Consider the following 18,278-nt stretch of genomic DNA (forward strand, 5'->3'; position numbering starts at 1 on the left):
TTAACACCACTGAAATCAGGTTTTATCTATCAAATGAAGGCACCTTACAATCAGAATTGCAATCTTTTCTTTTGCTTTTCTCAGATAATGAGATGCCTACAATTGACGGTGTCTTCTATTTGATGTAATACTTTGTACAAGTTATTTAACCCTTATGAAACTGTTTTCTTGTGTGTAAAATGGGCAAAAATCTCCCTATGGCTAGTGAGGATAAAATGAGTTCATACACGCAAAGCACTTAGAATGGTGCTGCATGTAGCACAGTGTTTGTTAAGTGCTAGTTATTATTTTTCTCCTTCAGTGCTCATCTGACTGAATGTAGGAGAAAAGAACGGTCATGATTATATTGATCCTGTGTTAGAACTATTTTGGGCAAATGCTGACAAAGGAGAGCGATGCAAAGGAATCAAGGGTATACACAGGTTAGAAAAAAAGAAGAGACGAGGGGTAGAGAGGCAAAAGACTGGTTGAAATGAAGAAAACGGAAGCCCTGTTGAAGGGAAAAAACACGTGTAAGAGGAGTAAGAAAGGGGACAGTGAAAGGTACTAGTCGGGAAGAGGGATATTCAGGCTTCAGATTTCAGAGGTGGAGCAGCTCTGCATTCTGAGCACAGCCTCTGAAGTGAGTGGCTGAAGCGAAGTGAAGGTAAAGACCACTGTAGTTGGGCTCCAGCTGTCCTATAGTAAGTAATAATAAGATATAAGTATAATAAGATAATAAACTGAAAGGGTCACCCCAGCTTTATAGCAGCTGAGGATGTGTGACATTGCCGTCCCAACCAGAAATCCTAGGACAACTCTTTAAAAATATATATTTTTATACATATATATGTATAAAGACTTTAAAAATATATATTTTTAAAAGCCTAGCTAGTGTCTGCTCATTTACTTTTTTTCTCTTCTTGACGATATAATTACTTGGGACTGGAAGTTTTGACCTTTAGTAAAACTTTTTATAGTGCCAGTCTAGAAAATAATGCTTTGATTAAACATTTCTCTTAAAGACAATTTACCAACTTGCACTTGAAATTTAAGTAGTCATCTTATGAATATGTTTATTTAGAAGATCTTAAAAACTATATATTCTGTTGTAACATACATTTAGAATCCCTTGCTTAGGGCAATTTGGAGAGATTCTTGGAAAGAAATATGTATCTTTCATCTGAACCTTACTAATAATTGCAAGAGGAAAATGGCACACTAATTCTTGCATTTCGATAAAAAGAAAGCCACCATCAAACCACTTTAATGAAAGATTTAATACTCTGTTAAACACATAAGTTTGCTTAGTTTGATATCTTACCCTGTGGTTTCATTTCCACAGACTAGCCTCTCTCTAACAATGACACACATTTGATTAGCACCTACATTTTACCAAACATTATTTTCATATATATGGTCTCACATTTATTCTCCTCTTTCCCCCCAGTTTGCTGCTAAGGGAATTTCCTTGAGTAAGTTAGTTGGTAAGAATTAGAACATGCTTCTTTTTCCAACACTTAGCTTTACACATTGTCAGGTATCTGTCCTAAACAGTGTGCTTGTACAAACACATACACTGACTGTCACCCTCTATTCTCTTCACACTAGTCTATCCTTATTCCCCTATTGGCTCCCCAATACCAACTGGGAGGGAGCATATGGCAGGTACAACTTAATGATAGAATAATTTTAACAAGTTACATCTGGAATCAATCCATTACATCATCATTCTGACTTGTTAAAAAATCTTCAGGAAACCAACGGGTCCTTTAAAATGACATGACGCTAAATAACTGGTTTGACTGGCATTTGTCATCCAGAGAGTTGTTTCAGTTTTGTGCACTTGCAGACTAGGCTGAAAGAAGGACTAGTGGAGAAGTAAATAGCAATTAGCTGATGTGACCCATGGGTAGATTTTCTGATTTTTGCCACTTGAAGCAATTCTCAAAGACATTTAAAAGGACTTCCGATTAATTTTCATGAAATTTGAGAGCAGTTATATAGATAGTTTGCATCTTCAGCAGTGCATTAATTTGCAAATGATGGGGCCAGCCTTTAAGAATAGGGTGCTTCTTTAACATTTAGGATCAGATTGTAAAAATAATTACTTTCTCTCATTTTTTTTGCCAAGATAAATCACTTTTATCTCTATAGGAAAGGGAGGATCTAAAAAATATATATATAAATTACATTAGTAACACAACATAAGAAAAAAACAGGGGAAAAAAACCCAACAGAGAAGTCTGTATGATGCTATTGTAACCTGTTTATAAAAAGGCCCTGTATCAGAAATTCACAATCCTACCCACTTCTAAAAATATATTTAGACATGTACAGAAGCGGTGGGCTTGTTTTTAAATTGCCTTTTTGTAAAAATATATTAAAGGTGAATAGAAATCCTCTCTCTCTGCCCCCTATCCAAGCCCCAGCTCTGTGCTGGGGATTGGAGACCAGAGGTAACTCTCTCATCATGTTCTAAACCTTGGTTACAACCACTCCCAACCCCTCCCCAACTCACTTCACTTAGAACCTGAAACATTTAAAAAAAAAAAAAAAAAAGAAAAAAAAGAAAGAAAAAGCACACTAGCCTCTTTGGAAAAGCGTAAATCTGAGGGTAAACTTGCTTTTCATTTAAAACACAAAACAACAAACAGCCAGCTCTGAGAGCCCAACTAAATTAATCAGAAACCCAGTCAAATGGAGGTTGGGTTTCAGCTCCACACAACTTTTAACAAAGAAACAGAAGGGAAAGAGGCCTGGAACCAGGGGGGATATGCTAGCAATTAGCTGCCTTTGAAAGATCAAGGGGAGGGGGCTGTTAATGGGCAGAAGGGCTGGGGTCCTGGTCTTGGTTACAGCAGTCAGGGCCTAGTCAGGCAGTTGCCTACACAGGGACACAGGCTGCCCTCCTTCCCTCCCCTCACTACCCTCTGTTGCTTTGGAATCCCCAAGAAAAGCAAAGCTGGGCAGAAACAGAGGGGAGGGGAGTGGGAACCTCACGTGCTAAGGCGGAGGTAGCCAGGCTTTTTTGCCTTTGGTGTGTATAGATGGAGGACTGCTCGGCCCCTGGGGCCCCCAAGATAGGAAAAGGCTATGGGGCTAAGGGACCCCTGATTCCAAGGAAGGAGAGTAAATGTCGGGCTGTGGAGGAAAGAAAGACAAACTGGAGACACGAAGACGACCAGGGAAGCCTCACATATTCCCTGTGGCCTGCACGGTAGCTGTTAAGTTCCCCAGAAGCACTGGGAAAACGAGGTGAAGTTAAAGTGGGGGGTAGAAGACAATGAAGCCCTCCACTTGGGCAGTGCCGAGATGGAGAGAGGGGGACGTTCTCCATCCAGTCCAGGTCACCAGGGAGGCAAGACAGGTGGAGGTGGAGGGAGCTGGGGGAGGGGGAGGGAGGGGGTGGGCACTGTCTGGACAACAGAAACACTCACAAAGGGAAGAGGGGGTGGGAGGTTCAGATGATCTGCTCCTTTACAGGTGGGCATCTCCGCTCCTAGCCTCGGGCTCCCCCCACATCAGCACTCTGCTTGAGCGTCCACCTGACATCTGGGAGTGTAAAGGTCCAGGAGTGAAGATGTGAGTTCTGAAGTCTTCTTCAGACCAAGACCTCAAGGTGGGGAGAGAAGCAGGGAGGCTCCTGATGGAGAACCTGGGGTGAGCTGTCCTGCCACATCCTCTCCAGAAGGTCCAGGCTGTGCTCTGTGGTACGGGTGAAGGGATCAGGCCGTAGAGCAAGGGCTATCTGCTTCAGTGGCAGATGCTTTCAAGGCGTTTGGGAGATGGTCTTTGCCTCCTGGAGCCCAGCCAAAGCTATGTGGATAATGTTCTGTAGCACCTCAAACTCTAGGCAAATCCCTGGAGCTCACCCTGGGAGAGGTGGCTTCATCTGTGGCCACCCAAAAGTACTTTCCTCCAATGGGCTACAAAGTCTCAGTCAAAGTCTTGGGTGTTGGTCCTCTCCCCACCTTGAGAAGTGACAGGAATCTCTCTTCTTCCCAAGGATGAATGAAGTCAGCCCATGGCCTTTCTAGGCCACTCTGGAAATGGCCCACGGTGGGGCAGTACGAAGACTCTGGGCCCTCCTCTTTATTTCCATGAAGCATTTGGCAAGAGGCGGCAGAGCCCAGAGGCTTCTCCCAGGAACGAGTCTTGAGTGGGACACATCCATTGGGCTAAGAGGAGGCAGGAGAATGGGCAGAGGTGGGCAGGCTTCTGGAGACAGGGCTGGAGCCGCAGAAAGTGTTGAGCACTGGGCCTCCCACTTCATGACCAGGGAAATACCGAGGGGCCCAGGCTCTCCTCATGCCTCTCCTCATCCTGCTTTCCAGCTTTAAGTGGGGATGACAGTAAAGGGCAGACAAAGCTGGTGAAAGGGAAATGGATTGGGGCAGCAGAAAAGAGGGCTCTAGTCAGCTGGAAACCTCTCCCATTTACTGGCTACTCAGAGATATGGAAAAGGAAGGCAGGATGCTCCAGTGGAAGCAGGGGAGGGAGCTGAGGGAGTAGGTGAAGGGGCCCATGGGAGAGTCGATGCCTTTGGTCAGTTCCAAGAAAGCAGGACAATGCGCCTCAGCACCTTGTCCGGGGCAGGTAGGATCCAGGAGTGCCCTGAGAATTGACAACGGAGAAGGCAATGGGGGTGAAGGGGTGAGGGGCAGGACACAAAGGGGATCACAGAAGCACTTTGCCATTTCTGTAGATTTTCAGGATACGGCCGAGTCTCTGCTTTGCCGTAGCCAGGCCCTTTTTGGGACGCTTTCCTGGTCCTGCTTGATTGCTCTGGGAGCCAACTGAAGGGCGCCGCTGGGTCAAGAAGACACCAGGGGCCATGGGTGTGGTGCTGCGGTTTGCCTGGGCCATGCCAAAGGCATTGGGACGAGCAGTACACTCATGGTCAGCAAGACTTCCTGAGAGGGCCTCTTGTTTAGGCTCAGGGGGAGGCAGGGGCGAGGAGGAGGTGAGAAGTTGGGGTGTAGTGGCCAGAGGTGGGGCTGGTAATGCCACGCTGAGATTAGGCTCTTGAGGACGAGGCTGTTCTACCTCCTTCAACAAAGGCTTCTTCTTGATATATTTCTTCTTTGGGGCCTTCTGTAGCTCCTGCGGGGCCAACTTTGCAGCTGCTGCAGCCAAGCCTGTCTCAATGGAAGCTACCCGGGTCCCCTCACGCACAGGACAGTCCTGCTTCGGTAGAGTTGGGGTCACACGGGCTTTAGGACTCCATGGAGCATCATCTGAATTCTTCTTTTTCTTGGGTCGAGATTTCAAAGCAGGGTCATCATCGTCAGACTCCAGGGAAGGGTAAATATACTCTGCATCCTTGAAGCATGCTCCCAAGCTGTCCTGTTCATCGAGACTGGCGTTCTCCTCCTCCTCCTCGCTCTCGGTTCTCCAGTATGATGGCCGCTTGATGGGCCACTTCCCTGGGATGCGCTGGGAAGCAGGACTGCTAGACGCTGTGCCCAGCCCACTGCTGGAACTCCCACTGCTTCGCTCCTGCCCCCCGGGCCAACAGGCCTGCAGGCTGGAGGTAGCTGGCGAGGATGATGAGGACTGTGGGTTGGCCATGCACAGCATGCCCTGGATGGCCTCCTGAGTGCTGGGAGAGGCAGGGGCCTCGGTGAGGGCAGCATAGTCAGGTCCCCCCACCTGCCTGCTGGCCTTGAGCAGATCAAGAGTTCCACCAGCTCCACTCCCATTTCCAAGCTTGCCTTCGACCCCTTCTACCATGTCCTCATCTGCTGTATAGTCCTCCTCAATGTCAAACTCAACTTCTCCTGGTTCACGAACTCGGTTGGGGTCAGAGCAAGGCTTCGCACGGGGCAACTTTCGGGGAAATTTTGGTCTTATTATCAGAGTCGCCTTCTCCTTTCCCAGTCTCTCATCAATCTGCAGTTCATCATCTGAATCCAAGTCAAATTCATCCTCCATCACCTGTTCTGCCACCAGCCTAGCCTTGTCTACCTTCTTTGCGATCTTGGCTCGCCGAGACTTGGATAAGCTCTTTACCCTCTTGGCACTGCCATTAGACGTCAACAGGGCCAGCTGGACCTCATTCCCATCAAGGTCCAAGTCTGGCGAGTCATCATCTGAGTCATTCAAGCAGGTGCCAGTGATGTTGAACTTTGCTTTCTGGGAACAGCCTGTCTTCAGTGCCTGATGACTGTATGTGTCCATGAGATTATAGCTCAATTGGCCAGCAGGCCCCAAGGCTGAGCTCTCCTTGCCCTTTCGCTCTGCCTTCTTGAAGAATTCCTTGGGCTTCAGGCCTTTCTTCTTTGAACCACTTTTGGAGGGCAGTGACAGCCTGGACATGGATACTGAAGTGGAATGAGCTGGCCTGGTTAAGGGAATGGAGCCGGCTGGGAAGATCCTCTGCAGCCCAAAGATATTGCTTGTCTTCCCAACGTTCTGTCGGAAGGTATCTTCCACCAGGCGAATCTCCCTAGCCAGATCTTTAATGAGCTGTACGGTCCTCACTGTCTCCGGGATCTCATCCTCGTGGTCTGGCAGAGCTTCTTTCCTTGTCCAGGCTCTAAAGGCCAAGTTCAGGGCTTTACCACCATGGACCAGGTAGGAGGCAGGGTGTCTCCTGTTTTCTCGCAAACCTCGAAAGACGTCCAGGATATGCTTTCCCACATACCAACAGATGGTCTCAAAGTTGGGGAACTTGAAGAGGTCTTCTGTGCTCAACCGCTTCTCAATCTCATAGACTTTGAGCTGCATTTCAATGTTAAGGCTGTGTAAGAAGTTCCCTCCAAAGACAAGGCAGTCCACGGGGGTCAGCACAGCATGGATCCATCCTGCAGGAATGAAAAGTGTCTGTCCTTGCTTCACAGAACACTTGTAGCACTTGTCCACCTGGTCCCCAAAGAACATCTCATTCTGGTTAGAGGAGCTGCTCCAGCATTCAAAGAGAGTCAGGTTGGCATTTGTTGGGCGGATCAGGTAGAAGATCTTCTCACCCTTGAGCACATGGTACCAGACCGAGCTGCCACCAAAGTCAATGTGAAAGTCGGTATAGCTATCCCGCACGCTCATGAGGCAGTACTTCTGCACATTGGGCCTCTCAAGGATACACTCCTCTGGCCACAAGTTCTCCACCCATGAGAGCTTCCGAACAATCTTGGGTGTCTCCACAAGGTTAGAAAGCCTGGTATCAGAGAATTCCAAACTAATGACATTGAGGACTTTCTCCCTCTTCCCGCTATAATAATACTTCACAAAATCACCAAGCTTCATCTTGCAGTCGGCCTGGCGGGTCACATCAATCACATCAATCTCTCTGTCAGAACCAACGTAGTGTTCCACATCCCTCACAGTGAATGATGGTGAGGGCAGCGTCATCCCCAATCCATCCTTCTTCAAGACCAGGATGGGCACACTGAAGCTATTCTCTTCCAGGAATTCCACGCTCAGCTGACTTCCAGTGGGCTTCAGAATCACTTCATCTGAGCTGTCAAAGGTCCTACTCCGAAGCTCTCCAATGAACGTAGGGCTTCCCGTCTTCACTGGCTTCCCCTTGTGTGTATCATGGCCTTTTGAAGATACACAGCGTTTTTTCATGATGGGGGGCCCATGGAAGACCTCACAATTGGGGCAGTGGTAGAGGTCAATGTCATCAGCCTTCTCCTCTTCAACACCAACACAACTGCCATGAAACCAGTCCTGGCACGTGTCACACTGGATCATGAAGCGGGTGACATCGTAAGGAAGCCGACAGAGGCAATACACCGGTCCCGAGGCCATCTTCGCCTGGCCTTGGAGCGTCCTGCGGTGGGCCAGGCTCTCAGCGTCCAAGGGAGCGGGAGGCGGCAGCACGCACTCTCTCTGGACGAAGGGAGAATCTCTTCACGCCTCTCAAACTGACAGGAACCTCCTCACGCCCCAAACCTGCCAAGAACGTACTCGGTCCGGAACCCTACAGGGACCTCCTCATCCGCAAAGCCGCAGGGATTCCTCACGCCCGCGGAGCTCAGTCCCACCAAAGCGCCGGCGGCCGGGCTCGCTCCGGAGCTGCTCAGCGCCTCGCTCAGCGAAGGTTGGGCGACGCGCACCGAATTCTGGCATCGTCATGGCAACGCGGCGAACCTTTCTCGCCTTGTTCTCGAGCCACCCGCTGGGTCGCGCGGCCCTGGCCGCCCAGCCGTGCTTCAGGGCAGCTTTCTCCACAGCTCTGCCCCGGGCCCGGCCGTCAGGGCCTACTGGAGCCCGCGGCTCGGGCCTAGGCCGGCGGCCGCCAGACGAACAGGCAAGCGGCGGCGTCGCTGGGCCGGCAGGAGATCGCCGCGAGCAAACCAACGAGGAAGGAGATGAACCGGCGGCCCGGTTGGAGATCAAAACAGCCCGAAAAATCGCCGGGAGAAGCCCGGTGGCGGTGATGGGCAATTCAGAGTAGCCAATCTCTCTCATTTTTTTTAATGCTTTTCCATCATTTGAAGATGGCAATAAACAAGGACAATTTCCTGGAATGCCCATTGGGATAAATGGATTAGTCAGTCTTTAAGTGTCATCAAATTCATAAGGACAAGTTGAAGTAAGTAGTCAGATGATACTGGACATTGATTCTAAAATGTGCAGAAAAGGAAAGCTACTCGGGAATACAAGAATGGTTCATTCCTAGTTTTCCTACTTATACAAGTGAAAATACTATGGTTATGATAACACGTTTAGTGGTGGTTCCTTTCTAAGATACTTCTCAAGATACATTCATCTCTTGCCCATTCTTTCCAGTAGGTTGCAAAGCCCATAGGGATTCCTGTGGCTTTGTCAAGAGATGAGTGTATGTCTTTGCAATAACCCCAGCACTTTAAGAGTGACTACTGTAAGTATTGGCTTTTCAGAATTGTCCCATCTTTTGGGCTACTCATTTCCAAAGGAGACTACAAGTGATTTGTTTTCTATTTGTTTTACATACCACGGCAACAATGACAAGATCTAAGCTTTTAGCAATAGGAAGTTTTTTTCCCTAAGGCTTCAGTTAGGATGGAAAAAAACAACGTATATCAAAAACAACATATATCAAAAAACAACATATAATCTCTACTTCAACATAATAGGTGGAGCAGAGGGATTTACAGCTCAGAAAGCCGGAGGTCCACTGACACTTAAGGACTTCTGCAAAGAAGAAAACATCTGTGAAAGGACAAATAAGGACATAGACCTATATGTTGAAGGCATAAAACATCTTACAGTATGAGAAGGGCTCCTGGGATGAGAAACTTTTCCTTGACTTGCGTGTGTCTAGGGGAGTTAGCTCTACTCTGCTCTAGATTCCTAAACAATTTTGTGCATACTTCCATTATATGCTTACTATATTCTATTTGTTATGTATGCTTATCTGTCTCTCCTCCCCATCCCCCTCCTACCCTAACCAGCAGCAAGCTCTTTCAGACAGGGAATCACGTCTGACTACTCTCAGCTTTAGAGCCCAACACACATATAACTTCTTAATTAATATTGCTTGAATTTATTTATGAGAATAGTCTCATTTTGGACCCAAGGCTGGAGTAGTGAGTGTCATTAGTTAACTTTGCACTGATGAAATTTCTTTTTCATGTCTGGAAAAAGAAATCAAAATGTCCGTCAGCCAACTTAGAGTTTGTTTTTGTTTTCCTTATTTGGTGCCCCCCCTTTTTTTTGTAAATCATGCTTTTGCTGAATGGAAATATTGCTTTGATGTGATTATGGACACATCCTCTGAAATGGGGTTTTTGATTAAAAGACTATAATCTAAAAGTAGCAGTTAAGCATAAAAGTATAAACTCATTTCCCCTGAGGGAAAAAACATCGCTCATCTAGTGACAGGATTTTCATGTTCAGTCGTTGGAAAAAGGGAAACATTCGAAATCTAGTTTGAGATCATTTTTTGTAACATGGTGTATTAACTAGGAATTCATTAAGCTACCAGTAAAAGAAAACCTAAGTATATATGTATATACATATATATACATATATATGTACATACAGATATATATATATATATATATAGCTTAAATGAAAAGGGGTTTATTTTTCTTACCTAATAAGAAACCTGGAAACATGTGGCTGCTGATGTTAGTTCAGTGGCCCAAGGATATCACGCCCATGTTTCTATGATTCCCTTAACCTTTCCTTGGACTCACAGGTTAGTTGCCGCAGCTCCAAACATCACATCTACATTCAAGGCAGGAAGTAGGTGAAAGGGTTGTTTCAGCCCAACCACATCTTTTATATTTTTCTATTAATTAATTTATGTGTTACTTTATTCATTTATTTATTTAGGCTGTGTTGGGTCTATGTTGCTGCACCCAGGCTTTCTCTAGTTGCGGCGAGCGGCGCTACTCTTCATTGCGGTGCACAGGCCTCTCATTGCAGTGGTTTCTCTTGTTGTGGAGCCCAGGCTCTAGGCATGCAGGCTTCAGTAGCTGTGGCACGCAGGCTCAGTAGTTGTCGCTCGCAGGCTCTAGAGCACAGGTTCAGAAGTTGTCACACACGGGCTTATCTATTCCACGGCATGTGGGACCTTCCCAGGCCAGGGCTCGAACCAGTGTCCCCTGCATTGGCAGGCAGATTCTTAACCACTGTGCCACCAGGGAAGTCCCCACACATCTGCTATATTTTAATCAAGAAAGTAAAAGCATTTCTATGACCTTCATCAGTGGACTAAGTCTTAATTCGTGGACTACAAAGATGTTACATGGTCATTTATAGATACAAGTAAGTCTGAGGGAAAGAGCTCCAGTGTAAGACAGTAAAGTACTTTGTTCAGGGAGTTGGGAATGGCTATTGGGGAAGCAATCACCAAAGTCAATCCCATAAGGCAATGTGACCTGATGGAAAACGGTGCATTGAATAAATTCAACTTTAACGCTAAATTGGCATAACTCCACTGCTGTTTATCTTTATTTTCTTAGATCTTAACTTCTTTACCTTAAAAACAGAAGTTTTCATATTATTCACCAAACATTGCACACTTGAGAAACAGAAAATGCTGGTAAGAATACAATGATGCACTACCAAACGTGAAATAGATAGCTAGTGGGAAGCAACCGCATAGCACAGGGAGATCAGCTTGGTGCTTTTTCACCACCTAGAGGGGTGGGATGGGGAGGGTGGGAGGGAGGGAGACGCAAGAGGGAAGAGATATGGGAACATATGTATATGTATAACTGGTTCACTTTGTTATAAAGCAGAAACTGATACACCATTGTAAAGCAATACTCTAATAAAAATGTTAAAAAAAAGATACAATGATGGCTGCATAATCTACTTGGTGATAGATCTGAAAGCCCCTTCTTTCTAGAACTTTGAGCAAATAATTTCAACTCTCCTACATATCAATGTTCTCTGCAAATTAAATGGGTCCAAATGGATAATCTCAAAATTCTTTTCTGCTTTACCAATTTATTATTCTATGATTTGTGGTAATAATCTATTAATTGAATAAATGTCTTGAAATCCTGGAGTTTAGAAAATTATTGAAATTAAGAATTAAAAGTGGTACAATCACTGTAGAAAGGACTTAAACATTGATATACCCCATGAGTAAGCAATTACACCCCTCAGTATAAACACCAGAGAAAGTCTTTCACTTGTACACTAATAAATATATATATAAGAAAGTTTACAGAGATACCAATCGTATGGAAAATACCCAGAAACTATTCAAATGCCAAAAAAGTAGGGAATAAATAAATAAATAAGCTGTAGTATGTTCGCCCAACTGGTTATCACAGGAGTTAAAATGAAGTACAGCTAGTTGGAACACCATGTATGGTGTTATACATATAATATTGAGAAGAAAAAAATTAGTCTCCTAAGATTATATATAAAATTGCAGTACCCTTTTTATAAAGTTAAAATAACTAAAACCAAACAACATGTGTATTAGAAACATGTAAAAATATAAAACTAGGTATGCTTTCAAATGGCAATGAAATGATTATTATAGGAGTCAAGGTAGTAATTACATTAGAAGGGAAGAGTGAAGAGTCCAATGGATAAGATGGAAAAGTTTCCCAGGTAATGTTAACTACTGTCAATGCTCTAATTATCACACTGAGTAGTAGATGCATAGATATTTTTATAGGATTTTAAATAAATAAGTAGTTGAATAAATAAATACATACTCGCATACAAAAGGCCAATGGACTGATAGATTATATCAAGAACAAAGGATTGGGCTTCCCTGGTGGCACAGTGGATGAGAATCCGCCTGCCGATGCAGCGGACACGGGTTCGTGTCCCGGTCCGGGAAGATCCCACACGCTGTGGAGCTGCTGGGCCCGTGAGCCATGGCTGCTGAGCCTGCGCGTCCGGAGCGTGTGCTCCGCAACGGGAGAGGCCACAGCAGTGAGAGGCCCGCGTACCGCAAAAAAAAAGAAAAAAAAGAAAAAAGGATTACGCTTAATCCCTTTCTGTTTACTTAAATTTCAAGTAAAAAAAATTTATAAGTCCATATCATCTATGGAAGTTATTTTAGAAAAGACCTTTAAACTCATGGTTTCATTCCGTATAGAAAACAAATGACGCAAAAATTCACTCACCAAAAATAGTAGAAGTTTTTGGTTATTTAGGATGTCTTCTATTAGACGACCTAGTCATTTAATCAGTGCTAATAAAACAAGGAAGGAAATCACAAGCATACCACACCCTACCCTGAAATCCAGTCCCTCTAAGGATGACAACAGTCACTATTCTCTTTTATCACCAGTCTCATCCCTGTTCTTCTCTGGAGTGAGGTCAGGACAGAGAGATAGGAGCGTCTATCCACCGCATCTTCCTGAGCAGAGAGGAGGTTTTTGAAATGACCCAGTACCCGGTATTTCAAAGCATGTCCTCTACTGGGTGAAATGAGAGATTATCAAGATATGATTTAAACCACGATGAATCCCCAAATAATGAGGAACACAGCAGATGAAGACAGGCAAAGAACAAGACATTGAAATGTACTGACACAGATGCCCAAACCAAAGCAATTCATTTGTTCTATATTACACACACACACACACACACAACTGTGACATTTACTGTTATAGGCATGGGGGATATACATCAATGAACATAATAAGCTAAGCCTTTGCTCTTTAGAACTTATATTCTACTGGAAAAGACTAACAATATTTAAGTAAACAAATCAATAAACAAGATAATTTAAAAGAGCAAAAGTGAAATGAAGGAAATAAAATCATGTATTATAATACAGACTGAGGGGAAAAAACATTGCTTTAAAGCACAAATGACTTCTAACTTTTGACGATCTTCAATCCATGCAAGCTTTGAGATTGCATCAGTACTCATTAGAACAAAAGTGCAGCCCCTTATGCTTATAAAATTGACTTGTATCGACCAAATTCAAGTGTCATTAGTCACACGTACCTGAAGCTACTGAAACCTACTAAAATATGTGGAGAGCACACACTGCTTCACCATTCAGCCACTCTGCAATCAGGCTCCTTTTTAACCCTCCCCTCACCCCTTCCTTAAAAACCTTCAGAAATTGAGGTGACCACCCCTCCTGTAATGACCAGCAGCTCCTGAAGCAGAGTACATTTCTTTTAACAGGCCCCATGCTTCTGACATATCTGAGGGTGATATCCTAGGGGAATTTAAATGTATACATAATTTTTATAGGCATAGATTTAGAAGAGCATATTACATATTCGAATATATATACACATATCTATGTTTGTATGTATGCATATGTATATCCATCCTATCTTGGGATCCCATATTTTGATGAAGTTTCATACCTAACACACATCTTGGGGCATCCATTTACACATGGCTTTGAATTAATAATCATGTAAGAGAATATCTAGACTCCAACAAATGTGCAACATCCGCAAAGTCATTGACTAAATCTTAGTGAGAAGTTTACAAATTCTCATATATAAGTTTGTGGTTTTTTTCAGCTTGTAAGCCTGATCCAGAGCTGCTATCAGAAAATTGACCCCCTCTGCTCTCAAACATGACATCTGCCCTTGATACCGAACATAGGTGGTCATCACCAGCAGAAAAAGAAATTTGATTTTGGAACAGATTTCTTGAGTTTCCAGTTCAATACCTCTTCCTCACTAGGTAACAGGCATAAGTGAGAGAACTGTCCAAAAGATCTACTATACAACCATTGCATCGATCCAGTTCAAGACCAGAAAGATCAAGCAACAAACCACACACTGGAAGCATTTGCATTAAACAATTTATTGAATGCCCAGCCGGTCTGGAAACGCTCTAGTGTCCTGCTGGTTGTAAAGAGTGTTGAAGCCCTACCTTACCTTCCCCAGTTACAAATGTTTCAGACAGAAAACCTTAGACCACGGGAGAGAATCCAAGCAAACGAAATGTTAAAGTCATGCTCATCTGCTAATAGACCCAGACGCTGTCTTTCACCACTTTTGAAAACTCATATTTACAAGTATGACCCACTTCATTTCTAAATCACCGTAGTTCAACCAGTGTCCAGAACCAGGATGTCAGTAGGTTTCTGATACCACGCTTCTCCCTTTCTCTGAAATGGTTCCCAGAACAAGGGTTAGCCCCATTTAACACATTGTATAGAACAGTCTCTCTCACATTGAATAGAAAGGTTAATGCGTCCTCAGGCCCTCAGAGAATCTATAAAAGAGGAAGAACAGCATTATGAGGGGTTGGGATTATTCCGCTACGGATGCTTTCAGGGCTTAATTTTTCCATGGTAGAAACAAAATCTCTTGTTTCCAAAGCAAGATGTCAACATGATTTTTAGCTGTCAACCACTTTTTGTGCAAGAAGCTCAGTTTTAGATAGCAATCACTTTTTTGTGCAAGGAATTCAATACTTATCCTTCTCTTTCACTATAATAAAAGTAAATATATATAAAGCTTTTTAACCAAACTAATTGCAAAGCTACTTAGCTAACTCTCAAATTATTGCAGGAGAGTCACCCAAACAGAGAGATGATTTATGTCACAAAATATTTGTAATAGTCGGCTAACATAAGTGATATGTGATTTGTGGACATATGAATTGTTTGCCTTTCTGGGTAACTAACTGGAAATCCTACAGACGTTGATAGTCAAAGGCTTTCTTCCACAAACATTCATCGGTAGTTCATTTGTCTGTAAAAAGTCAAAGGCTTTTTATTTCATAGGGGCAGCTACCTAGTCGGTATAGACCCTGAGAACAAAGCCAAAATGGACTGAATGTCTACATTTTCCTCCTTTCATCTGAGTGTTTGGTCCATGTAAATATTTGAGTACACAATGCTTTCTCGGAGTTTTTTTTAACTTTAATAAAGAAAAAATTAGTTCTTTGTTTCTAACCATAAGTAATGAAATGTGGCTCCAGGCAACACATCACCAAGAAAGGAGAGGTTATACAACTTTCTGAGAACTCAGTGAAGTAGAGAGCCATTTTGATTACCTGTAACCACGAGTTTCTACTTGGATTGGCTCCTTTTATTTCTTAGGTTCAACTCGCATTTCTCAAAATACCAAATGCCTGATAAAATGCCTTAAGCATCTTATCTCTCTGTGTGGCATTGAAAATGTAGTTTTGAGACTCAAGAACAGTTACCACCTTTCATGTGTTCCACCTTAGGTCATAATGGCTCAGGAATAATACTTTGCTGCAGAGAGCTACCATGATGTTATTAATAAATAGCTACTCTGCTGACAAATCAATATTCGGCTCCTAATCAGTATGGGGGTGTTGTTCTCATCTCTTGTTTCTGAAATGCTGAATGCTTACAATTTCAGTTTCAGCCCAAAATAGTATAGCTATGGTTATAGTCACGGAAGTAAGAGGTTTTTGTTTGTTTGTTTGTTTTTTGCAGTAGGCGGGCCTCTCACTGTTGTGGCCTCTCCCATTGCGGAGCACAGGCTCTGGACGCGCAGGCTCAGCGGCCATGGCTCACGGGCCCAGGCGCTCCGCGGCACGTGGGATCTTCCCGGACCGGGGCACGAACACGCATCCCCTGCATCGGCAGGCGGACTCTCACATGTTCACACTGCTCCCTGAGCAAGCGACGGTCCCCACCTTCAGCGTCCTGAGGGTTACGGTGCCTCTTCTTAAGCAGCGGGGGTGCTCGGCGCCTCTTCAAGTCTACGTCAAAACGCCGGGAAACGGCCGCCACCTCTCGCCCCCAAGTCCATCTCCTGCACCCTCCTCTTCCCTCCCTCCCCTGAAGCTTTCTTTTCAGAAAACAAGGAGGCTTAGCCGCACACACCTCATTGACACTGACCCCTACCCCCCCCCACCAGCGGAACTGAGCCTTTGTGTGGTTGGGAGCCGTGACACTGCTGGCCAGGAACTGGAAAGCTGGGGCCCAGTCCCGCGCCTTCAAGGAGCCAGTGGGGCTGCCTAGAGCTCTACGCTCCAGACGGTCCTTGTTGGAGAACAAAGTGACAGCGGGGAAGACTCGGGACTCCTAGGGTCGGAGAATGCACGTGGGTGCCCTCGCAGCGGTCAGTGAGGAAACGAAGGTGCATTCCAGTGACATCCTGGGTGTGAATTTCTCCTGCCCGCCTGTGGTCCTGGGCTCCGAAAAGAAACACACCCTTGAGGCAAGGATGTGGGGAGGGACAAGGCACCACTGGAAGCTCCCCTGGACTGGGGACAGGAGACCCCATTAGCTCCAGGCTCTGTGGCTTGGATCACCCCAGGAGCCCGAGCTGCTGCTCGTATTGCTTGCGTCAGCCCACTGCTCAAGATTTCACAGAGGGGTTCCTGCTTTCCAAGAAGAGGGGACGTCTGGGATTCTCTTTGGTTCTCAGCTCAAAGCTAGTTAACAGCCTAGTCAGGCCTGTCACCTTTTCGGGGCTCTGCTGAGAATTAGGGCCCACCTGAACTGAAAGACACCCAGACCAAGAGCCTGAGGCAAAAGTCTTACCTTTGCCACGGTTTCCAGGTTCTGCCCCTTCACCTCAAAACCCTCTAAGCATCCTGAAAACCACTGGTAGCCTCCACTAACTGAAGGCTTTTTGTGCCAGCTCAATAGTATCCATGGTTACCTTCCAGAGGGGCACAGGGAGGAACCCAGGCTTATAGCAAGGTTTACCAGAGACACGAGGAACATTCCCTCTACCCAAGCGGTAGAAAGCAAGAGATCTCGAGAGGATTCCTAGGGGTTCTGGGCTTTTTCTCTTCCTCTGAAATCAGTTTCTCAATCTGTGAACTGAACATACTCATGTCTGCTTCTATTTATCTTCTGAGGAAGTGGGAAAAGATCATAAATGAGGGCTTCAACTTGCTTCCTGAACTTCAAGGAGCTCTCAGCCTCTTGGAGAAGAGAATTACAGGAGCATAGTGTGTGAGCACAAGGGATAGAGATTGGTGTGGGAGAACCCTGAGAAAGGGAAAGGGGAAAGAGGGGGCAGAGACAGTGTGTTTGAGGAGGTGACTGGTGACCTTCTTGAAGAAAAAGTTAGACAGTTTTCCTGGAGCCATGGTGGGGGAATGGTCTCCTTCAGGCAGAGAAGTTAGCATGATCAAAGGCAGGGAGGGAGCCTCCAAGCAGTCCTGTGCTTCTGGGGAAACAAGTCAAGTGACAGGAAGAAGGGAAGTCAAGGGAAGGAGTGCAGAGAGAGAAAGGAGAACAGAGGTAAAGATGTGGGGATTTAATTCTGGTTTTAGACATGTTGAAAGTTACATTACCCTTGAAAATATTGGTATATAAATATGCAGTGCTCACTTTATTTTCAAGTGTCTGTGTGTCAGGCACTATTCTAGATGCTGTGCACACAGAAGGAATAAAACAAAGTCCCTGTACTCATGGAGCTTATACTGTAGTGGGGGTGGGAGAAGAAAATTTATATTTTAATTTAAAAATTATATATGTATAATGATTTGTGACTCTAGTTTCTGTGTTAAATGATGAGTTTACAGCTGTGTATCAAAAACAAACACACAACTAGTTAATTAACTAAACAAATAGTGTCATGAGTCAATAATGAGTGTTTATAATTCTGAAGCCTGTGGTAAGGTATATGTGTAATGTGTCAGTTATGGTAAGAAAAAAACAAAGGATCACCAAGAAAAAGTAAAGTGGGACTAGGAAAGGATAATGGGGGAAGAGCTATTTTATATGGAATACTGAGAAGTCCTTCCTGAGGAAGAGATATTTAAGTAAAGATTTCTTAATGTGAAAGAGCGAGTCATGCATACGTATGTGAGAGAAGGCTCCAGGTAGAGCATAGGGCAAGCATAATTGCCTTGGAACATACGTGGTGTAATAAGAGTGTTTTCTGGATATTGTGGTGGGAGATAAGGTCAGAAAGGTGGTCAGAAATCCACACTGGTTGCTCAGTAGAGCACAGACTATAGGGGAGCGA

At 44.7% G+C, this 18,278-nt stretch overlaps 1 protein-coding gene across 3 annotated transcripts; it reads right to left on the reverse strand.

Moving 5' to 3' along the window:
* Nucleotides 1-4,659: 4,659 nt before the first annotated feature.
* On the reverse strand, nt 4,660-7,749 carry LOC132495036 (histone lysine demethylase PHF8-like). Of its 3 annotated transcripts, none has more exons than XM_060106588.1 (2): nt 6,394-7,734; nt 4,660-6,108 (listed from the first exon to the last, which is right to left on the reverse strand). In XM_060106588.1, the coding sequence occupies exons 1-2, from the start codon at nt 7,732-7,734 to the stop codon at nt 4,660-4,662; spliced, it is 2,790 nt and encodes a 929-aa protein (XP_059962571.1). The 3 variants fall into 3 exon arrangements, with proteins under 3 accessions (XP_059962571.1, XP_059962570.1, XP_059962572.1); XM_060106587.1 differs by having other exon boundaries at nt 4,660-5,638; nt 5,693-7,734; XM_060106589.1 differs by having other exon boundaries at nt 4,660-7,749.
* Nucleotides 7,750-18,278: the final 10,529 nt, after the last annotated feature.

Source organism: Mesoplodon densirostris, chromosome 8, assembly GCF_025265405.1.
Source record: "Mesoplodon densirostris isolate mMesDen1 chromosome 8, mMesDen1 primary haplotype, whole genome shotgun sequence".
Classification (NCBI taxonomy): Eukaryota; Metazoa; Chordata; class Mammalia; order Artiodactyla; family Ziphiidae; genus Mesoplodon; species Mesoplodon densirostris.

Bases quoted from the DNA above. Each gene is read 5' to 3' on its own strand.
- LOC132495036 (XM_060106589.1), bottom strand. From the start codon at position 7,734: ATGGCCTCGGGACCGGTGTATTGCCTCTGTCGGCTTCCTTACGATGTC.